The 23,784-nt window shown below is 47.1% G+C and overlaps 1 protein-coding gene across 1 annotated transcript in view; it reads left to right on the top strand.

The window, feature by feature from the left end:
- Positions 1 to 23,230, top strand: part of MKNK2 (MAPK interacting serine/threonine kinase 2) — a 38,066-nt gene extending 14,836 nt beyond the window's left edge. The window contains exons 6-14 of the mRNA XM_061602100.1: positions 3,825 to 3,904; positions 4,889 to 4,962; positions 6,311 to 6,415; positions 7,389 to 7,444; positions 8,154 to 8,249; positions 15,452 to 15,646; positions 18,525 to 18,689; positions 19,598 to 19,641; positions 21,805 to 23,230. Coding sequence (XP_061458084.1) covers positions 3,825 to 3,904; positions 4,889 to 4,962; positions 6,311 to 6,415; positions 7,389 to 7,444; positions 8,154 to 8,249; positions 15,452 to 15,646; positions 18,525 to 18,689; positions 19,598 to 19,641; positions 21,805 to 22,060 — 1,071 coding nt within the window. The 3' untranslated portion in view covers positions 22,061 to 23,230. The remainder of the gene's footprint in view (positions 1 to 3,824; positions 3,905 to 4,888; positions 4,963 to 6,310; positions 6,416 to 7,388; positions 7,445 to 8,153; positions 8,250 to 15,451; positions 15,647 to 18,524; positions 18,690 to 19,597; positions 19,642 to 21,804) is intronic.
- The last annotated feature ends 554 nt before the right edge of the window (positions 23,231 to 23,784 follow it).

Raw genomic sequence — 23,784 nt, 5'->3', positions numbered from 1 at the left:
CTTTTGTAGGCAGGCCTTGACTTTCCTACCCTGCCTGCCTCGCAGTGTGCTCATGGTCTAGGATGGTGGTGCGGGTGTCTTGGGCTGGTTTTTGTTGGTTGGTGGTGGTCCAGTTGGCTTGAAGGGTCTGTCTTGGTGGTCGGGCCCCCGCTGTGCTTGCACACAGCCCTAGGTTCAATACCCAGCATCTCCCCATCAGAGACCTGGAAGATAGCCCAATGAATTGAGTTGGAGTTGGTAGGCAGCTCCTCTTAAAAAAATTAAATAAGGTTCCAGTCCTCATGGGTCTGAATAAACAGCTGGTTTAAATAGGAAGGGGCCTAACTCAGTGGCAGAGAAACTGCTTTGCGTGCAAAAAGATGCAGGCTCTGTGCTGAAAATGCAGCTGACGCCTGAGATGTATATTTTAGGACCGTAGAATCGTAGAGGTGGAAGGGGCCTATGAGGCCATTGAGGCCAACCCCCTGCTCAGTGCAGGAATTTACCCTACTCTCTTGATTGCAATCCAGTTTAACTGATTTTAATCTTGTATTTTTAAACTGGTGAAGGGCAGGTAGAAATATTACTACTACTATAATAAAAGTATTATCATTACTATAATAATTGTGAACAGTAGGTAAAAGTATTAATTATTAATAATAATAATAGTCTGGAACCCAAAGAGCCGCTGCCAGTCAGTGTAGGCAATATTGAGCTAGATTAACCAATAGCCTGACTCTGTATAACTTAGCTTCCGAGGGCCGTGTTCCCTTCTAGACAATCTTCTGGGGGCCACATGAGCCATGCTGGGGGCTCTGTGTTTGGGCTCCGATTGCTTCTGGCATCTGTTCCTTTTATCCCTTAAACCAGAACTTGGGCCTGTTAAACTTCACAGCAGAATGGGTGTGTGTGGAGCGGACTCTAGTGCCTTTAGTGCATGGATGTGTATATAATATATGTGTGTGGGTGATGGAGGAAATCACCTTTTAAATGCTCAACTGCTCTTAAAAACTCTCCCTGCAAAGTAGAAAGCTAGCCTTGCCCACTCCCTGGTAAGCTAGCTTTTTAGTTGCAGGGGAGATCTTATGACTTACTGTTTTTTACATGAGGGTAGACAGCATTTTTTTTTTAAAAAAAGGGTTTTTCCCTCCTCTCCCCTGTGGCCCAAAAGTGATATAGCCTGACCATCTCAGGATTGTGCATGTACAGATCAGGCTGCAGTCAGTCGTTTGTGGCTTTAGTGAGGTGGTCCTTGTGGGCATGTACAAAGTGCTTCTCCTGCAGCCCATGGCAACTGTAGGTTGTTCCCACATTATTAGGATTTAAGGAGGGGAGGGGGGGATCTTCCAGGACAGATCGGTATGTAATTTAAAGAACATGGAAAAAAAGAAAATTTAAAAGTTTTCTTTTTTAAAATAAACTGAGGATACTCAGCTCCATTAACTGTCAATTAATTTCAGTTGGTCTTCAGTGGAATTTGCTTCCTCAAGAGCTAGTGATGGCCGTCAACTTGGATGGCTTTAAAAGGAGGGTTTTGACAAATTAATGGAGGATAAAGTTATCTGGCTATTAGCTACGATGGCTATATGCTACCTCCATGACCAGAGGCAGTCTATCTCTAAATTCCAGCTCCCCAGGGAGCAATAGCTGGAGAGGGCTCTTGCCTCCCCGCCCTCCTTGCGAATTTCCCAGAAGCCTGTGATTGGCTGCTGTGAGGGCAAGAGGCTGGACTAGATGCCCCCCCCTTTCATCTGATTCCATTGCATGGGTTCTATCCCAACGTCAGTCATGCTCAGAGCAGAATCACTGAAATTAATAAACATGGGGTTGGGCTTGATGACCTTACAGGCCCCTTCCAACTCTACTATCCTATGATTCTATGCCTGACCTGGGGCCCATTAATTTCAGCGGGTCTGCTCTGAGTAGAACTGAGTTGCACGCAATGCTGCATTCTGAATTTGAGCGTTATTAACGTTGGACGCATCCCTGTGTTTATATCTTTAATCCCCCCCCTTAATTTTGCATTTCCATCGTTCACACTCCGCTTTTCCAGCCCCTCTGTGCCTCCATCTCTCTCCTTTTCAAACCCCACCCGCCCAAAAAAAAATTCCTGGTGGCATCTCCGAACGGTGATGCAAGTCTCCTAAGCGTTTGTAGAGGACGAGGGATCTTGGCAGTGTGTTTAGTGTTGCGCAGATGCGATTGGGGGGCAGGGCGGAAGAGAGGGAGGGGATGGTTGCAAAACTGGCATGGGGGGGAGCTGGGAAGTGGCAAGGTTATGACCTCCCTTGGCTGCGGAGAAGAGCAGCTGTTGGGCCAGAGGGCTGGCGTCTCTCTGGGGAGGGGGGGGCACCCTTCCATTGAGAGAAGGGGCAGACACAATGGCCTTTTCATTTGGCTGTGGCTGTAAAATGGCAACTTAAGGGGGTGGGCCGTCTGGCGCGCCATAAATAATTCAATTCTCCATCCCTCCAGGCTGGGTTGCCATTTGCAACAGCGAGGACAGTTTGGGGGCTGTGCAAAAGCACCCCCCACCCTCTGCATTATGTGCGTGCGTAAGATTGTGCTCAACAAAAGACCCATTGAAAATAATGTGCCTAAGTTAGCCACTTGCGTTAATTTCAGTGAGTAAAAGTAGCCCGTAAAAATAAAATATAACGCATAAAACATAAAATACATTTATATTCTCTCTCAATTTAACTGTGGGTGGGATTCAGTTTAAGACCTACTCAGAGTAATCCCATTGAAGTTAATAGACATGACTGCGTTTCAGTAATTTCAGTGGGTCTTCTCTGAGTAGGACTTAGTTACGTACAACCCGTTTTCTGGATCTGAGGTTCTGTGTGTGAGAAGCAGCATTGAGGAGCCGCAGAGCACCCTTTTATTATTTTGTGATCGTGGGTGGACGCACATCTCACAAAAGCATGCCCCCTCCTTTCCCCAGGTGCGTAAACGTTTGGTTTTCTTACCTTAAGATCTCTTTCGTGATCTGAAATTGCAGATGTGAAAAGCAACATGAGGTGGTTGTTTTGGAGGAGGGCAGCGGAACGAAACGACTCTGGACAAGCCCAAAACTCGCTTTGCGAAATGTTTTAAGAGCACAAACAGCTGTAAAGAGAACAGCTGTTGTTCTTTTTCAAAAGAGGGGGAGATTGCTGGGAGGGTGACGGGGGGGGGTTGAGACTCTGCTCCTGATCCACAGTGGGCTGACCTGATGTGATCCAAGAGAGTGGCTGGAGGGTCAAGGGAAGTGGTGTTGGTTTGAGAAGGCAGGAGGTCAAGGAGGGGCAGGGTTGGGTGAGGGGAGAACCACAGAAAAGAGAACTGGCATTTGTGCTTACAAATAACTGGCATAAATTTGTGCTTACAAATAACTGGCATAAATTTGTGCTTACAAATAACTGGCATAAATTTGTGCTTACAAATAAAAAAGCTAGCCTCTCAGGCTGTAGCTTTCTTCCTGATGTGCGTGCTTTCTAGTTGCGGGGAGACTTAATTTTATTTTTGGTGGGAACAGATGAATGTGGGGTGTGTTTTTCAAATATGCAATTGCCAGCCAAATGTTTGGTGTGAACTTCCGGTGTGGGAACGTACCTCTGTGCAAAGCCACATCTTGCACCTAGAGAACTAGCCTTACAAGGGGCAAGAGGTATGGCAGAACACAGATGGGTGTTAACAGCGTGCGGTCTCCAAGAGTTCTTGTGCATCTTTAGACGGCAGCGCGAACATGCATGCAAAGAACACAAAGCCGTGGATTGTCCCTAACTTACGGTTTCAAATGCCCGTCCCAACTCAACACTAATCAGACTTTATCTCCTCCCCCCTCCTTTTCCTCCCCTTTAAAGATAATTGAGAAGCGTCTTGGACACATCCGAAGCCGGGTTTTCCGTGAGGTGGAGATGCTGTATCAGTGCCAAGGACATAGGTATATGTGTGTGTGTGTGTATATATTTTGCAGGGTGTGCATGTAGCTTAAGCTGCGGACTTTTTAGAGCTAACTGGCTGAGGTAGGTCAACATATTAGGGCTATACCACTTCAGACTTGCAGGTGGCACACACAAAAACAAACACAAATCCTCCTGTATGTAGAAAACTAGCATGTCAAGGGGAAGATTAGGCTGGCTCCCTGATAGGTTAGTTTTCTAGGGGCAGGAGGAAGTTCCTCTTTGGAGGATTATCCCATATACAAGAGGCACAAGTTTGACTACTTTGGATCTAGGCCAGTGGGTGGCATAGAGGGCTGTTTAAATCTCTGGCGTGAACCTTGAAGTTGGCGTCCCAGAAACTGGGTACACAGGGGAAAATGAGATAGGAGCTTTACAAAATGTGGAGAGAGAGAGAGAAGTGTGTCCCCCTTATTTTCAGTACGGTAAAACCAAACGGGAATAATTATTTCCCTCCCAGCCCCGCCAGGCAGCATGTGGTTTTAACTTGCAGATTTGCTAGAAACCGCAAGAGGGGGAGAGTTGCTGTTGCACTTAGGACCTGCTAGCAGGCTTGTATCTGGTCGATACGATACGATACGTATCGTATCGTATCTGGTCACCGGCCTCTTCTTATTTGATGGGTTGCTGGTGGTGTTTGCCGCTGGCTTCAGTGACTTTTAAAAATAAAATTTAGGTTCTGTTGGCAGCTGGATAGCGTAGTAGCACCTCCGTGTTCAGGTGCAGTCTACCTCCAAATTGCAGCTGCTGGGGACAGCTGTTGGCCTCCGTCTCTTGTTTTTGTGGGCTTCCTGGGAGCATTTTGTTGTCACCTGTGGGGAGGAAACGAGGTGGGGGGTGCTGGACTTTTTGGGTCTGATTTGGCCGGACTGTAGGAAAGAATCCTCTTTCTGGATGAAAAAATCTGCAAAGTTGAGAGCGATCTCTTGGTTTTAATTCCTTTTCTCTACCCCATTGTCTTCCAGGAACATCCTGGAACTAATCGAGTTCTTTGAGGAGGAAGACCGGTTCTATCTCGTGTTTGAGAAGATGAGAGGAGGCAAGTAGATTTATTTATTGATTGGATTTATATCCCGCCCTTCCTTCCAGTAGGAGCCCAAGGCGGCAGATTGCATTTTGCACAGTGGTGGGGAATCTCTGCACCCTCCCCCTGGTCTCATCAGGCCCTGCAAGTCTCTTCATTTGACCTGCTAGACTGTTTTGGTCAAGCTCTGCCCACCTGCCCTACATGTGATGTCATCTATCTATGGCCGCTACAAAAATGGCTCACCTGATGTCAGGCGATTGGCCCCCGCTGACCTGTCAGTCTTGGCCCACAGGGTGGGGGAGGTAAGGACCAACCCACTAGCTGGATCGAGTTCCCCAGGCGCTGAATACGTTCTGAATTAAGCATTTCTAGATTTAACCTCTTGGGTAAAAAATGGCCGCCGGCTCTCTCTGGAAGTTGGCTGTCTATGTTTCTGCCTGAGTTGTCAATCTGGATGTGCCTGCAGATTGGAAGGGGGGGGGAGCCCAGGTTGGTGACTCGTGCAGAGAAGCAACAGGCTGCCTCTTCCATGAATCGTATCCCTGTCTCAGAAATAGGGATGGGATCCGTTGGCCTGTGCAGGTTTGGAAGCATTTGTTCACCTAACAGGCTGGTGTTGATTTGCGTTCATTCTGTATCTCCTAGCCGCTGTTTTTACTGATGGAAAAATATTGATTTTTTAAAGGAAATATTGATATTTTGAAGGAAATACCATTTTAAAAGGAAATATTGATGAATTATCATTCTTACAATGGATGTTTTAGAGGTGGATTTTTTTTTTAAAAAGTCTGTTTTCAAAAATAGCCATGGAAATTTGCTGCATTAAAATCCGATTGGTTGAGAATAAGCGAATCGATGGAAAATTCGGTACCAAATTGGAATTGGGCGGAATTCTAGCAGATATCTAGTCAGAAATGAATTATCTGGGTGCAGCTGGATGCGGCAGGTTTACCTGCCCTTCTGAAAGAGGCCTGTCCCGTTGAAAGGAGGAAGCTGCTTTATGTAGTCAGACCAGTGGTCTGTTTAGCTCAGGATTGTCCACACTGACCAGCAGAGGCTTTCCAGGGCTTCATATGGAGGATATTTCCAGCCCGATGATGGGATTGAACCTGGGGCTTTTTGCGTGTAAAGCAGGCATTCCACCACTGAGCAGTGGCCTTTGCCTGAAAACTAAGATTCTAGTCCTCATGGTTCTGAATCTGGAGCTAATTTCTGCTCAGTCAGAGCATGGGTCCGTCAAGCTTAATGCTGCCTACTAGACCCCAGGTCTGGAACCTTGTTTGCAGCTGCTTGAGGTTACTAATATAGTATTCTACACTCTCTCTCTTTCTCTCTGCCTGTGCCCTTTTCCTCTTTCCAGGTTCCATCTTAACCCACATTCATCGTCGGCGCCATTTCAACGAGCTGGAGGCCAGTGTGGTGGTGCACGACATAGCCAGCGCCCTTAACTTCTTGCACAACAAAGGTCAGCACAGCTAGCATTCTCCTTGCGCGCACGTGCCGATACCTGGGGGACTGTTTTGTCTTTCTTGCTTGGCGCTCCGGGGACGTAAACAAGAGGAGGAGCAAGGCCGCTGAAGTTCCCTTGCTTCCTGAAGCTTTAAAAAAATAAATAAATGGTGAAATTGGCCATGTGCCCTCTCTGGTTAAACCATTTCGTTTTAAGTGAAGCTACGCGATTCCCAAAGTGCTGGTTTAGTTCTTAAGTTGTGTTTCTGTTGGTGGTGTTGATGGTTTTCCCCTCCCTTAATTAATTGGCTGTATGTGCCAAAGGGGGGTGGGGTGGGAAGGGAAATGTATAATTTTTTTTAATAATAAGCCTTCTCTCAGCGGTGGTTCTGCCAACGTAGCTAAATGGAGCGTTCATGGGTAGAGGCAGTCTATCTGGAATAACAGATACTGGGAGGCAAGCAGCAAAGGGAGGGCGAGGGTTATTGCTGTGTTTGAATTCTCGGGCTTTGGGGACTGGGAGGGCCTCGAAATGAAATGAAGGTGAGATCTCTCTGCCTCCCCTCCCCCCCCCGCAGCCTTCTAAAAAACAGTAGATGAGAGATGGCTGATGAAATGCAAAGGGGCTGCGACCCACAGGGTCCCTGTAATTCAAGCAGTGGGGGGTTGGCTTTGAGCTCTGCTTGTGGCCTTCCCAGAGTCGTGTGAGGTTTTACACGGCCCAGCAGGGACTCTTGAGTTGCCACCTCACAAATCAACCCAGTGCATCCGTGCCGAACCCTAAAGCTTGCATGCTCTTCTGTGACGTTTTTGGCTGGTCCTGATGAAGGGTGTTGCCCGACTGGAGTTGTTCCTTCTTCTTACGGATTAGCCCCTTTGCTTTTTATGTTTTTATGTTTGCATATTTATATTCTAGTCATCTCCTTGCTGTAAAGAAGTTTCTGTGATCTTGCAGGAAGTGTTGACGGACTTTTTTTTTTCCTTTACAGGAATAGCACATAGAGATTTAAAACCAGAAAATATCCTTTGTGAAAGTTCCAATCAGGTGAGGAGCGGCTTTAAAAACTCACTGGTTAAAAACTCTATTTAAAAGAGAAATTGGAGGTGTGATCTGTGGAACTCACTTCTGCAGGATGTTGGTATAACGGGTTACTGAAAAAACATCTTGGGATACTGTTGAGACCTTGCTAACAAGGAAGGCTGGAGTATGTTGGTGGGGAGAAATTATTATTAATTTATTTATTTCTCACCCTTCCTGCCTGTAGGAGCCCATCTTATTCTCATTTCCTAAACCAGGACATGAATGGAAACACACCTATCCTTTGAAATTTGCCCCAGTCCAAATTTTGCGATGTAGTTCTCGAAGCAGAGAATGTGCTTATTAGACGCAAAAATGCATCTCTTAAAAATGAACAAAGACGTTTTGCGTTACGGAAAATAGCTTGCAAAATTATGTATATGAGTTACAAGCGCATATTGGGGTAAATACATATGAAAAAGGTGTAGAGATTTTCATGCAGACTTCTACAAGTCACACACTGGTGTGGAAAGTGGGGTGGTGAACTGAATTTAAGATGGGGAAAAAGAGAAACTGAAATTGATGGATGTTCAGGAGAAATTGACTGACTTTGGGGAGAAACTGAAATTGACAGATTTGTTTGTCCCTGGCTGATAGAACATCTTTGGTAGCAATGGATTTAAAAAAAAAATGGAAGCAGTGGTTGACTTTCTTTTCTCTCTGTCTGCAATGCCAGGTTTCCCCCGTAAAAATCTGTGATTTCGATTTAGGAAGCGGGATCAAGCTGAATGGCGACTGCTCTCCCATCTCTACTCCAGAGTTGCTCACTCCGGTAAGTCTCCTAAGAGAGGGGGGAAAAATTCGATAAAGAGATGTGTGAAATACTTTAAAAATGGTGCAGGGAAGGAGAATTTGGGCTTGACCAATGAAAATGGTGGCAGGTGGGCTGTTGAAAAGGAGAAAGGGTCTCCTTGAATATATGGGATTTGCAGCTGCTAGATGTGTTGATGCCCACTAATTTCAGCAGGCTTCAAAAGAAGGTTAGGCATGCACCTAATACCCTCCAGAAAATATCAGTGATCATTCACTCTGATGGCGAAGTGTAGCATGTGTGGTTGGGGGCAGTCTCCCTCTGAGTACCAGATGTCAACAGCGGGGGAGGGGGGTTTGCCTTCATGTTCTGTTTGTGGGACACCTGGAGGCATGTGGCTGTCCATGGTTGGAATCAAGATACAGGGAATGGATGGATCCAGATAGCCTTCTGTATGGTTTTCAGTGAGGTACCTGATGCTTCGGCGTTGGTGGCAAGGAGAGTTGGAGAGTGCGTACGGCTTGCATGGGTGTGGGTGCATACCCCTTGAGTTACAATTGCCAAAAGTCAGTCTTCCAAATGCCTGTTGTTGATGTCTGTCGTCTTTTTTTTAAAATAACCACTCTCAAGCCAGCCTGTATTGCGTGGGTCACCAGCCTGGGCAAGATGGTGTTTGGTGCTGTTCCTTAAATAGCCCTGTACATAACCTGGTTGCCTGTGGCGAGTGGAGCCTCCTCCTAGGAGATTAGGGAGGGAGGTGATTGCAGACTGGGAGTTGGTTCTTTTTCAAGCAATCACTGGCCAGTGTGGACTGGTTTTGTGTGGGCAAGCTGGCAAGTCACCTTTTCTTTTTGTAGGCTTATTTGCGAGCTTGTATATTGAGGGTGTTGTCATAGTCAGACTTTGAAGGCACCTGTGTTTTTTGGCTCAGTCTTGCTTCACTTATGGGGTGCCATTTAACCTTTAAATCTACCTACTGGTCTATGCCACACCTGTTATATGTATCATTAAATGGGTTGGTGGGATGGGAGGGTGTCTTTTCACTTGCAGCGTAGAACTGTCTCCTGACTGTGCATACCAAGTTTTACTCTGTATCGATGCTCGGCTGAGTCACAGTCTTAGGGAGGCACTAAGGAGCCGCACACAGCAAAACAGCCTCATTTCGCTCGACTGGTGTGTGCTTTCTGAGCGACTCTGCAGACTCGAGAGAGATTGGATGGGATTCAGCTAAATTCTACTCAGAGTAGACCTATAGAAATCAATGGATCTTAGTTACTTTTGTGGTTTAACTTCAACGGGCATAGCTCAGGAGGAGGGGGAGTACCAATATCCGTGACACACAAAATGTGCATAATGTTTCATATGTATAGATGCAAAATTTAAGTCAGTGGGTGGCTTACAGCCTATTTTTGTTTATGTGCCTTCGAGTCGATTACGACTTATGGGCGACCCTATGAATTGGCAACCTCCAATAGCATCTGTTGTGAATCACCCTGTTCAGATCTTGCAAGTTCAGGTCTGTGGCTGCCTTTATGGAATCAACCCATCTCTTGTTTGGCCTTCCTCTTTTTCTCCTCCCTTCTGCTTTTCCCAGCACTATTGTCTTTTCTAGTGAATCATAAGCAAAGCTTTAAAAAAAGGAAGTGCAACATCAGGGCTGCACTGCAAAGACCCATGGCAGAAGTCCCCCCCCCCACAACATCTGTGGTTTTGCGGTTACATAATACTCTCAGATCCTTCCCCTTTCTTTCCAAACATGCCTGGCTGGCTGGTTTTTAACTGGTGCTGTTTTTCCCCCTAAGCCAAGAGAGCTGCTGTTCTTTCCCCCACCTCACCTCTCTTTGAGCCAGTGCTGAGCTGTTTTTTTAAGTTTGCCCTTAGCAACAGCTAGGCTGATTGGCTGCCAGTCCCGAGGTTTGGGTATTTCCCGCTCACTCCCCCCTCCCATTTCTCTTTCCCCCGCCCCCTTGATGTGGGAGGTGAGGAAAGCTTGCCGAGGCTGGTCTGACCCACTTCTGCATCTGGGGTGATGGGAGGGGCCGGGCGAGGAGGCGCCTGGTCTTCTTGCACGGCCAGATTATTATTACGTATTTTTGCCGTCGCTCTCCCGGTGCAGTTTGGTTTAGGTAAGAGCCTGTCTTGGCAAAGCCTCCACGTCCCTAGCCGTGCATGTTAAAGGGTACCCAAAAAATCACCGCAAATGCTCCTTTTTAAACAAAAAAGTCAGGAAAAAGATTAAATAACCTTTTGATTTTTGTTTTGTTTTGTAGCCAGGATCAGGCCTTTTCTGTCCTTGCTTTCATTAAAGAGACTCTTGTGCATCAGCCTTTACTCTAGAGGTGGGGAGCCTCCGCGCCCCCCCCCAAATTATGCTGGATTCCAACTCACACCATACCTGCTGGGCTCCTTCCGAACAAGCATTCTCTCACCTGTTACTTGTTCGTTACATTTGTCCCCCACGCTATAGCTACGAGGAGAGAGGTGCAGGGAGGGAAGAGGGGAAAAAGCAAACTCTGGCGACAGTTTCTTAAGCAGGTGCTCTTATAATGACCGGCTGTCGTGGAAACAGTTTAGGGGTATGAGTCCCGTTCCTGATCGTGCCCACAATGCGTGGCCCATCCTTGATCCCCGTCTATCTCCCACCTTCCCTGAACACTGGCTGCTGGGAGTCCAGCAAATACCTGGTTGGCTGCCCCTGCTTTACATTGAACTCCCCACCCCAAATCTGTGGCAACAGAAGCACGTTCCTGTCCTGACATGCTGGAAGGCAGGCTGGCTCCTGAAAGGCTGGCCCCGCTCCCTCCCTCCTGTACCGGCTGGTTGGGCAAGTTCCCTAGACTCTGCGCCCTGCCCGCTCTTGAGGATTTGCCCGGGTCAAATGATGTGGGTTTATGTATGTATACATTCGAGAAGGGAGGGAAGGAGTTCGGCAGCTGATGCAGTCTTGGCGCAAGGGACTTGGAGCTTTCTGCAGGTTGGCCAGTTCGATCTGGCCACCTTCGGGGAAGGGAGACTGATGAAAGGGTGAAGTCGACGCCTTGGTCGGTTGGGGACAGGTAGAGACAAGGCCCTGAGGTGTATCCCGTCATTCCTGTAGACGTTCTTTCTTTTGGAAGGGAGCAGCCCTAGCTCCGCTCCCTGGGGATGCTTGTCCTGGGTTGTGCATGTGGGGAGTGCCTTTTCCTTCTCGGCTGACGAGCTGTCGCCAAACGCTTTTTCCTGCCCTACCGCCCTGCATATCTAAGATTTAAGAGCCAGGGTTTTGGAGACAGCGGGCCTTGGGGCTCTGCTCTGGAACCTATTCCTCTCCTTGATTTTTAAGGCATAGAAGAGTAACATCCTATCGGGAGACCTACCTGATGCCACTTTCTTTCTTCCAAATCCTCCTCTTCCCCCCCCCAGTTAAAATTAATGTGGAACTGCCTAGATGTGCATATCCCACTGGTCAAAATCTAGACTGTAAGCTGCTTGCAGGCAGGGATTTGTCCAAAACATCATGTAGGTAGATGGTGCTATATAAATGTACTTCTTGTAAGGCTACAGAGTAAACATACGCATTCCCTCCCCCCTCTTGCCCCTCCATTAGAATTTGGATTGTAAACTCCTTGCAGGCAGGGAACTGTCCACAGTACCATGTAACGGGCTGGGAAGCTGTGGCCTCTTCAGGTATTGTGGGACTCTAATACCTATCATCCCTGAGAGGAGGGAGGAATGGATTTCCTCACCCCTGGTGGTGGCTGAGAAGGGGACAAATCAGAGATACTTTGTGAATGGTAGCTTGCCATCTGCTCCCCTTTTCGGCGTTTTAAGAACCAAAGAACTTGGCTGCTGGATCAGGCCAAATGGGTCTATAGAATCATAGAATAGTAGAGTTGGAAGGGGCCTATAAGGCCATCCAGTCCAACCCCCTGCGCAATGCAGGGATGCAAATCAAAGCATTCCCGACAGATGGCTGTCCAACTGCCTCTGGAATGCCTCCAGTGTCGGAGAGCCCAATACCTCTCTAGGTCATTGGTTCCATTGTCGTATGGCTCTAACAGTTAGGAAGTTTTTCCTGATGTTCAGTCAAAGTCTGGCTTCCTGTCACTTGAGCTCATTATTCCGTGTCCTGCACTCTGGGACGATCGAGAAGAGATCCCAGCCCTCCTCTGTGTGACAACCTTTCAAGGGCTTGAAGAGTGCTATCCTATCTCCCCTCAGTCTTCTCAAGGCTAAACATGCCCAGTTCTTTCAGTCTCTCCTCATAGGGCTTTGTTTCCAGTCCCTTGATCATCCTCATTGCCCTCCTCTGAACCCGTTCCAGTTTGTCTGCATCCTTCTTGAAGTGCGGAGACCAGAATTGGACGCAGTACTTAAGATGAGGCCTAACCAGTGCTATCTAGACCAGTATCTTATTTCTCCCAGGGGCCAATCAGATTCCTCCAGGAAGCCCCCGTAAAAGGAAAGAGACCCTCTCTTAGGGATGGGATTCATTGGCTGGTGCCGATTTTCAAGCATTCCGTCAGCCTAACAGGCCAGGATTGATTCAGGTCCGTTCGTTGTCTGCTAGCCGCTGCTTTTAGCGATCTGTTCTTCCCTTCCAAAAAATACTGATAATTTAAAAGGAAAACTATCCATTAAAATTATTGTTCAATATCGAAAATTTAGAGGCGGGTTATTTTTTTAAAAAACAACAACCCTGTTTTCGAAACTAGCCTCGGAAAACCGGTATGCAAAAATCCGATCCGCAACGATAGAGAATAAGTGAATTAATGGAAAATTTGGCAGCAAATCCAAGCTGGGAGGAATTCTAGCACATCCGTATGCTTCTTATTCATAAGAGCCCTGCGGTGCTGGATCAGGTCAAAGAGGGCCCATCTAGTCCAGCATCCTGTTTTCACAGTGCCCAATTGGATATCCCAGTGGGAAGCCCACAAGCAGGACCTGAGTCCAACAGCAACTCTCTCTGCTTGGGATTCCCAGCTACCGGCATTCAGAAGCATACAGTGAAGGGGAGAACATTTTGCCTCTGAACTTGGGTCCACGTGCCAATAGCTGTGTCCTGGCACTGGAATTTTGGGTAGCGATGGCTTATGTGAACATGGAAACTCCCCAGTTACATCCAGAGGGAAAGGAGAGTTCAGGCAGGTGGATGAACTTTGAAACTCTGCTATAAAACCATCGCCTCTTCGTTTTCCCCAGGCACGGCTGACTAGATAGATTCTTTTTCCTATGTGTTGTCCCTTTCACGAAAGAACTGTCCCAGTGGGTCGGGCCAAAGGTCCGTCTAGTTGAGCATTCTCTTGCCAGCAAGTCTGGCTCGATGCCACCATTGGAACGCAAAGCTGGAAGCCCTCTGATGCAGTTGGTAGTATAATGACTGAAGGCGGAGACTGCCCTGCAAATACAGTCCTGTTCCCAAGCCCTTTACTGAACCTCCAGTCTCAACCTGGAAAAACCGGTGCCTCTATTATATACACTCCCTTTGGGAGGAAAGGTGGATATAAATTTAGCTGATAATGATGTCCAGTGTTTGGGAAATGCCAGCTTTGGGGCAAGGCAATGTTGTTAATTACTTGAGGGCTAGCAGCTTGGATTACGCTGGTTTGTTTTGAAAGAAAAGCAGACTTCCATGTTTCCAAATTCTCGAGCCTTTGATCAGAAGCTCTCTCCCTGCTCCAAATATTTGATGTGTTTATTTTTTAGCTGGCAGGAGACATGCATTTGATTGCAATGTTCGATTCAAACTCTTGCGCCTTGGCATAGATAGAATCTGTGCAAAGTGACTTTAAAAATGTAATAGGTGTTTTGTGTTTTTTTAAAGGTGTGTGTGTGTGTATGTAGTAAAGCACAATATCTCCAGTTTGTGTATATTGGGAGATCCCAAATCATGTGTGCGCACGCCCTCGTTTTTCTTTCCCCCCCCTCCAGCTTTGAGGTGTAGAACTATCTTGAGATCGCAGTGGAGCTTTGGATATTACAACACTTTTTTTTTCCCAGGAAAGATTGGGCTTCCTTTTTTTAGACCTTGGATGGTCTCCCTCCTCTCTGACTGAGGCTTGTGCGAAAGAATGTCCTTGGAGTGGTGGCTGTGCTAAATTTACGCTGGGTGAAATTGGGGTTGGTGGGTGGGAGGCGCATTGATCATGTGTTGCTTCTTTCTGCAACAAAACGCAGGTGGTGCTCTCCAAAGAGTGAGCAAGTGGGTCTACTTGTGGAAGCAGAAATGCTTTAACACGTATGTGTGTGTGTGTGGCTAACTTCTTCTTGGTCTGAGGTCTGCATCGCCCCATTGCAAGACCTTAGGGAAGGGGGTGAATGTGGCCCAGGAATGGGCATCACCCACCCCATGCTCTTCACGCATGCACAGGTCTCTTTTGTCTCCTTCAGATGATCTGTCTGAAGAGTGGAACTATCTGCCATGCCACCTTGGCTTTGGGGGGGGGCAAAAAAGCGGGGGAAGGCCCCAGCTTGCAGTTTGGCAGTTCACCACCCCCGGCTTAAAAGAATGTAACTTCGTAGGGCCCAAATGGAGTTAGCATCTTGTTCACCTGGCAGTCGACAGCCACGTTCGTCCAAGAATCTTATGAGCGGGGCAAAAGGGCCACCCTTCAATTGCCCCACAGCATTTGGGAAACGATGGCCCGGGGACTGGCAGAACCACAGTAAGGGGCAGACCGTTCTGGTTCCCTCCGTCAGCTGGAGAAAGAACAGCTACAGGAAAGGGGGAAAGCCAGTTTGGCCTTATCCGTTGGCGAGACACCTCTGAGCATCAAAGATTTCATGTAGCAATTGTGGCCAGTAGCCATTGGCTGGATAAATCCTTAGAGGATGAGTCTATCCTTGTGTCTTTATTTTTTCTTGTGGTGTAGAGTTCTGTAAGCTAACTGCGCATCGTGTGACTGTCTCCTTATCCGTCCTGATCCCGTAGGCAAACAATCTCATTGGGGAGCCGAAGTGTTATACAGTTTACTATTTGGGTAAAGTGCGTGTCTTTCGGGCAAAAAAACCTCTCCTTTGGAGCTGAGATGTGTAGAAGATGGGAACCTGCTTTTTCTCCCTGCCCTCCTGTCTCGGGGAACAAACTTGGAGGCGTTAAAACACCTGCAGGCCACTCAACAATGTCTTGATGTTTTCCTATGGTTTTAAAATGCAGAGCCTTTTATTGGTGGTTTGAAAGCCTTAAGTGTGAATCTGTGCTTCTAACTCTCTCTCTCTTCCCCCCCCCGCTCCCCAAAATCCAGTGCGGTTCTGCAGAATATATGGCCCCGGAGGTCGTAGAAGCGTTTAACGAAGAAGCCTCCATCTACGACAAGCGCTGTGATTTGTGGAGCTTGGGGGTCATTCTGTACATCATGCTGAGCGGCTATCCCCCTTTTGTGGGGCACTGTGGGACCGACTGCGGCTGGGATCGTGGTGAAGCGTGTCCTACCTGTCAGGTGAGTTAGACCTGGCTGCTTCTCCACTCCGAAAGCAAGGATTGGGGAAATCTGCCTCTTGGCTCCCCCGCCTCGCAAATCTCCCACGGCTATCTGGTGATGCTGTGGAGTTTGAAAGCTGCCATCTTACCTTACAGGGTTGTTAATAAGGTTTTTTTAAAAAAATTACTTTCATTTACAAAAAATTACATTTACATCGAGAAGATAAATATCAAAAATAGCTTCCAATACCTGAAGGCGCAACAAATTCTACATCTATTGTACTAAATCCTTGTATTTTTTTTTACACAAATAACCTCTTGGGCTTTCTCTATATTGCATACATCGTAAACATCAGAAGGAAAGGTATCAGTCTGCTATAAGGTTTTAACACACCTTGGAAGTGTTTTTTTTTTACATAAAGTCCCGTAAACGTGTAGAAAGAGGTTGGTAGAGTCCTGACGTGGTGGAATTATTATTATTGATCAGGCTTTTTTTCCCCCAGGCAGCATGCCTCACAAAGCCATTTGCAACAAGAACAAACTTCAGAATCCTGCTTGCACAGCGTAAATCCGCATCATGCAAGCCACAGGACCCTAGTAAAAATTGGGGGGGGGATCCACAGAAGTGCAGATGAGCGGGGAAACTTCACCAAAAGCTGGTGGCAAAGACTTAAAAAGATCGCAGGGGTTAACCTGGAGAGGAAGGGTGTGCCGTAGTTGGGTGGGGTTGTTGTGGAACCGAGAACACCCTCTCTCAAATTGCCATATATCGAATTGCCAACAAACGCAGCGCATTCGAGAGAGCACACCAGCTGCCATGGAAGTCATGGGGTGTGTGTTTTCTTGGCAAAAGGCAGTATGGTGGCAAACTGCATCAAATGACTTATGGGGGAGAGGGTATTCGGTGTTAAGCGGTAAATGGCGTATGGGGGAGAGGGTATTTGGTGTTAAAAACATACGAAGCTACTGGATACTGAGTGAGACCCTTGGTTCATCTAGCTCAGGCTGTCAACACTAACTGGCAGCTGCTCTCTAGATGGAGCCCTTTCGCCAGCCCTCCCAGCAGGTGCCAGTGATTGAACCTTGCACCTTCTGCTTACAAAGCAAGGGGCTCTGCCATCGAGTGATGGTTAAAAATAAAGCTGTGGTTAAAAATAAGATGACAGTCCTCGTGATGCTGAATCAAAGGGCTTAAAGAACGAAAGACGCTGCCTTATGCGGAGGCAGGCCGTTGATCCATCTGGCTGAGTATTGTTGACACTGGCTAGCAGCGGTTGTCCAAGGGTTCTTCTGTGTCTCCCAGCCCCACCCGTAGATGCCAGGGATGGGACCTGGGGCCTTTTGTGGGCAAAGCAGATGTTCTGCCACTGAGTCACAGCCCTTCCATGTGAGTTCCTTTTTTAGGGAATGCCCTGCAAGTTTCCAGTCCTCATGGTCCTGAATAAAGAATGAATCAGAACGTCGGAAGCTGGATTCTGCTGAGTCAGGCCATTGGGCCGTATAGCTCAGAAGCTATCTTTCCTTACTGGACTCCTTTGTGAGTCGTTGGATGTGTGAGATGGAGAAGGAAATAACTAAGTTGGCCTTTTCCTAAACTTGGTAATAACGGGCTTAGGAAGGCCCAGATTTCTGTTGCCCAAAGAGTAATAGACTTAGACTTGCAGTATTTGAGAATTGCTGCTAATCAGCCCAGCTCGCCACTGTTCTATAATAATTTTAACAACTGTGGAATTATTGCAGCTTCATACTTGTATGCACTGACAATTCCAAAGTACAGGAGAGCATTTACTCTGGCCCGCTTCAATGTGTTGCCATCGGCACTGTTGAAAGGACGCATCAGCAAAATCCCAGTCAGCAAACGGACCTGTCCTTGCCCTCTGTTACGGAAAGTGTTGCAAAGTTCTTTTTTATCACAATGCAAATTAGGAAAAACTGCTGCTGGTCCTCTGGCCGACGGACGACTTAATCTGTATTTATTTGGTTTGCCGTAATGACCAGTAGTTGTGTTTTAATTTGTGTGGCTTTTAAAACTGATTTTAATCTTCTGGTCTGTGACCGTAACAAATGATTCATTCATACAACTCAGTGTGATCTACACTGACCAACAGTGGTTCTTCAGGGTTTCACGCAGGGGACATTCTTAGCACTACCTGGAGATGGTCAGGGATTCAACCTCGGACCTTCTCCATGCAAGGCAGAGGCTCTAACCACTGAGCTACGGCCTTTCCCTTGTAGCTGCTATGTTAAGCTTTGTAGGGCGTCTGCGTGGAGAGATGTGCTTGAAAACTCCCCTGCGGTTGTCTGCAGTGGAACAGTCTCTTCTGCCACCTTGGGGACTCCTGATATAAATAATCCAAATCGCTTTGCCTAACAATTCTCTAGAAACCTTTTAATAGCAGCCCTGTAGAGCAGGCTGGACCTTCCAGGCCCTTGTCTCCCGTCTTCCTTGACTGGGGGGCATGCTAGCTGGGGCTGTGGTGAGCTGGAGTCCAGCAATAGCAACTGCAGGGTCACAGGTGCTCCCCACCTGTTCTAGAAAATACACTTGGGGCGTCCCGTACCCTGGACGGACTGGAAAGATTGTCCTGTTAGTGCTTTGTTGGAGGGAAGCTGCTGAAGCTCTCTAGAACACAGTTTGGGAAGCCCCCTGAGGTAGGCTAGTATAATCCCCATATTGCAGACAGTGTTGGGGAAGACTGAGGCAGTGGAAATGATGATGGCTGCCATAATAACTGGTGATGTGATGTTGGAACCAGGGACTGTATAGGACTTGAATTACTCCACTGAATTGGTCTCCTGTTTGTATATTTTTTGGGGGGGGGGATTGGGGGAGGCGTGCATGGATCTAGTTTGGGCTGGCCTCGTACCCAAATGCCGACTCTTCCATTTCCTTTCAGAATATGTTGTTTGAAAGCATCCAGGAGGGCAAGTATGAATTCCCCGACAAAGATTGGGCTCACATCTCTTTTGGCGCCAAAGACCTCATTTCCAAGCTCCTCGTGAGAGATGCCAAGAAGCGCCTGAGCGCAGCTGAAGTGCTCAAGCACCCATGGGTGCAAGGGGTGAGCAGTTTTTTCAATGGTGTGCCACAAGGTTTTTTCTCCTGTTTGTGCATACCTCTATGGGGCTGATTTGCTTTGAATGCTTCTCCTGGGCTTAACTGCAATCCCTTTTAATGGTGACAGATTGTTTGGACCAAGCATGAGATCCACGTCATATCTCATGTAGTAGTCTCTCTGGAAATTTACTCAGAATACCCTAGTCCGCGTTCTTAACAATTCTGCACTTGCATGTCAAAAGACCTGAGCCTTTGTGAGAGGATTGCTTTGTACGTTCAGAAATAAAACAGTGGATAGCTGTCTGCTCAGGGATCACTGGGGGGATTTGGAATCCCTGACACTCTAGGTGGTGCTGTTGAGCTACCTCTGAATTTAGGGGTTCCACAGTGGGGAGGAGAGCCTGGCTGGGAGCCCAGAGTCTGTGAGTTCAAATCCCTGCTCGTGTCTCAAGGGCCAGCTAAAGATCACCCCAATGGTGAGTGGCTCAGGGGTTACGTGCCCTGCCACCTGTGCAGCCGTGGGCAAGCTGCAGAGTCCCAAGGAGCCCAGTTGCCCCCCAGATGGCAGTTGCAGACAAGGAAGGGGCTGACTTCTTTAGCGGTGGCAAGCCAGCTGGGGAGGACTAGCCTCAGAGGGAGGCAATGGTAAACCCCCTCTGAATACCACTTACCAGGAAAACCCTATTCATAGGGTCGTCATAAGTCGGGATTGACTTGAAGGCAGTCCATTTCCATTTTTTTCACAGACTTTTAACCCTGCTTTTCAGGTAAAATTTACTATGAGCATGGAAAAGCTGAACCTGTCTTAACTGTAAATAGCAATTCTTCTCCCTGCTTTTGGGTAAGGGAAGTTTTAGATAAGTCTGTCTTGCTCTGGTATAATTTTCTTTCTCTCTGTTCCTTTTTTTCCAGTGTGCTCCGGATAACACCCTTCCAACTCCAATCATCCTACAAAGGTAGGTGGAAATCCTCTACCCTACCCTTCTTCCTTAATTTTGAGCCTCTGTGGAAAAAACTAATAGAGAAAACTACTACATTATTCTTACAATAATAGCTAAGCAGAGCATCCATGTTCAAAGGCAGTCTACCTCTGAATAGCAGGTGTTGGGGGACAAACAGCAGGAAAGAGCTGTTTTAACTTTCACAGTGACAAACCAGTATTGGCTGAGAGATTCCCAATACCCCCACTTTTTTTGCTTAGTATTTTAAATGTGACAAAACAGTTTTCTAGTCCTTAAGGGTCCTTGCAGAAGTATACTGGAAAACACACGGTCAATGGCTACTGGCACAGGAGTTCTTGCGTGTACACAGATCTAATTAATGAATCGGCCAACTCCCGTGCAATATGGTTAAGGCAGAGTCCTGCGTATGCTTACTAAGGTGCAAGTCCCTTTGAGGTCACTGGGACTTACTTTCTGAGCAAACATGTTTTAAGCTTATGTTGCATGATTTCTTTAAACCTGGTGCCAGCACAGCCAGATAAAAAGACCTGTAAATGTGTCTCACTGATGCCAGTAGTACGCACGCAACACCAAAACATGGTTGAGCGTTACACTGGGGATGTTAGAACAGCAATATCCCGTAATTTCTGCCTGTTGGCCATACTGGCTCCTGGGAGCTGGGATCCCAGTGACATCTGGAGGACCCCACAGGCCACCCACCTCTGTGTTTAGTATTTTAAGTGTGTGACGCAGCATGTTTCTAGTCCTTAAGATTCCTTGCAGAGAGAAGCTAGAACACACACGGGTGATGCCTACTTTTTATTCCTAAGCACAGGAATATATAGATACTCCTATTCAGATCTTTCAGTGAATTATAACCAACTCAGATGCAATAGTTAAGCTGCTAAGGGTTTGATCTGATGCATATTTACCAACGATTCTGTCCCATTGAACTCAATGGGACTTAACCTCTGAGTAAAATATGCCTAAGTTTGTTCTGTGCTAAACCATGGTTTAGCATTAATGTCCAAGTGTGACCTTTTTTAACTCGTGTATAGAGCACAGTGGGGAGGAGAGCCTGGCTGGGAGTCCAGAGGCTGTGAGTTCAAATCCCCACTCATGTCTCCTCGGTGTCAAAGATCACCCCACAGTGAGTGCCTCAGGGGTTACGTGCCCTGCCAGCTGTGCAGCTGTGGGCAAGCTGCATAGCCCCAAGGAGCCCAGTTGCCCCCCAGCTGGCAGTTGCGGACAAGGAAGGGGCTGGCTTGTGCAGCTGTGGCAAGCTGAGCAGGCCCTGGCCAGCTGGGGAGGACTAGCCTCAGAAGGAGGCGATGGTGAACCCCCTCTGAACACCGCTTACCATGAAAACCATATTCATAGGGTAGCCATAAGTCGGGATCGACTTGAAGGCAGTCCATTTCCATTTCATAGAGGTGGGGGAGAAATTCAATTCAGTTCCCTTTTAAAGGGAAATGTACCTAATTTGCATTTTACCAAAAAAAGGAAACTGAAACACAGCCATCTCTTGGAATTCAAACGTCTCTGAATTTTACAGTGTAATTCTCCATCTGAGTAACATGTACAAAAATGCTTATACTAGGGTAAAGCGTGCATATAGGAGAACACACCGCACAAAATTCCTTACATTAGGGGGGACCTGCTTTGCAAAAGATGTGTGGGCTAGAGCAAAAATTCCTTGCATGCAAAAATGTGTGTATTAGGAGACATGGGTTGCGATTAAATTAACGGACCTAAGTCATGGCTCTCAGTTTTGATGGAACTATTCCGGATAAGAGTAACATTTTTAAGAGATGTGTTTTTAAATTTGTATATTTCTTGTTTTTAGCATTGAGCAGGGGGTTGGACTTGATGGCCTTGTAGGCCCCTTCCAACTCTACTGTTCTATGATTCTAGTTACTGTAAACCGCCCAGAGAGCTTCGGCTATGGGGCGGTATATAAGTACCATAAATAAATAAAGTTGGATACGACTCCTTAGCACTAAAGCCCCGATGCACTTTTTTGCGAACTTTCGATAAAAATTCAAACTGATGTAGAGAACCAAACTTATCATTGGGGAAAGGGGGATGAGCGGGACAGAAATGGAGAGAGGACTGGATCTGCCGCATCCCTTGCAAGCGCGCTTTCAACCCGCTTTCTTGCTGCTCTTTGCTCCGCAGGAACAGCTGTGCCAAAGAGCTGACCTCATTCGCCGCCGAAGCCATTGCTGTCAACCGGCAGCTGATGCATGACGAGGAGGAGGCGGCTGAGGTGACCCACTCCCCCATCATCATCAAAGCTACCTCATGCTCCATGCAGCTCTCGCCCCCCTCGGAATCCAAGCTGGCCAAGCGGCGGCAGAAGACGAGCATGGCAAAAGTGGACGCCAACCAGCATCTGGTTACTCCTCTGGTCCTGGTGGGGGATCACATGTGAACTCCCCCCCCTTTTGTTTTCTGCGTGTACATCCCTCATTCTTCCGTTTCCACCCCCAACGCCTCCCCAGTTTTGGATAGCATCGCACACTATTTTGGATAGCTATAAAAACGAGATCAGAGCCCTCTCTCAAGTTGGCTGGTTTCCAAGGATATTTTTGTTTTGTTTCCTGATCTTGTTTTAAGATCTTTATCCTTTTATCCTCTATGAGAGTTTTCCCTTTCCCTTTTCAAGGGTGCATTTTGACACACATATATAAATTGCTTTGAAAAGCAACAACACTTAAATGTCGATTCCCCCCTCTGAATATACCAGGATGCTGACCTCCCCCTTGCAAAGGACAAGCTTAAAAAACTGACTACTGTTTTTTTTCCCCCTGTTGGCTGTTTATACTGTGAAAAGCAGAGACGGCGGGGTGGGGTGGGGAACCCCTTAAAGTCCTCAACTTTTTAAAGGTAGCATTTTAATATTTCGGTGTATTCTTCCATTCCCCTGCCTTTTCTTTTTTTTTTTTTACAAAAATTTGTGTTTGCTGTTTATCTCTTTCTCCTTTTTTTATTTTAAACATACAGATTCTAAAACTGAGAAGTAACTCTGTGGTTTGATGGTGGGTGGGGAGATCTTTCTACTGTTTCCTTCTGCCAGAAGGCATTGCAGGGTGGCGATAAGGGTTTTTAAAGATCCATTTGATCTCGGAAAAAGCAGCTATTGTTTTCCTGGGTGGAGTCTCTTTCCTTAGAACCGCACGGGGCTCTGTCACCCTAAGTTGGGTTGTAGGGTTTTGGGATTTCCGTAGGTTGAGCCAGGAGAGAGGATTGAGGAAATGACTATCCTGAGAGAGGGAATATGACCGGGCCAGAGTTAATAACTGGACTGTTTTTCTCCCCAAATAATGCACATGATGTTGAAAGCCGATTCTGGTCTTAAATCCAGGTGGGTCCTGGTATAAAGTGAGGCACAGAGGGGTCAATTAAAAAAAAAAAATTAAAACAACAAAAAGTGTGGATAGATAATGGGTGGCTTAAGGTCCCGGTACAATCGTCTCTAGTTCCCCTTATTTTTATTTTGAGTAGGGGAAATGAGGGAGGGGTGTAGAATGGCCTGATCAAGAAGGGTTTGCTGGTTGCTATTAGAATAAGCAACTGCAACCCCCTAAATGTTGTGTGTGTTTTAAACAGGGAACAGTCGCCACAAGGAAGACACTCTGTTCTCTGCACTTTGTTTAATTAACGGTACAGAGATGTATACAACCACGTGCCCTCCAGGTGTATTGGACTCCAGATCTCAAAATTCTCAGCCAGTGTAGCTGATGGTCAGGGATGATGGGAATTGAGGTGGGGGGGTCCAACAACCTCATGAGGGTCACGGGTTCCCAACCTTTGATCTAGAAGATGCCGATGGGGCTCTTTTTCTCTTTTCCAGTCTTCTCCTTTGCTGCTTCCTATCAGTTCCTTCTCCCCCCCCCCCAGCACTTTCCTCTGTGCAAAAAGTCCAGCCTGCTGGCTTGGAGGGAAGCTGCTGCTGGCATCCCCGCCAATCCACACTCTCTCAGGAAGACTGGAGGTGATAGTTCTTGCCTGTTAACGCAACTTCCAGAGCACACCTTGGCAAGGCCGCACAGCCCTCTTAACAGCAGTGTTGGTTTTGGCCCATTTGCGAGGTTGGTGCCCTACAGATGTTGTTGAGACTGATTGTTGGCCTTGTTTGCTGGGGCCGATGGGAGT

This window comes from Rhineura floridana, chromosome 18 (genome assembly GCF_030035675.1).
Source record: "Rhineura floridana isolate rRhiFlo1 chromosome 18, rRhiFlo1.hap2, whole genome shotgun sequence".
NCBI classification, from domain to species: domain Eukaryota; kingdom Metazoa; phylum Chordata; class Lepidosauria; order Squamata; family Rhineuridae; genus Rhineura; species Rhineura floridana.
This window is presented reverse-complemented; position numbering and strand designations above follow the sequence as displayed.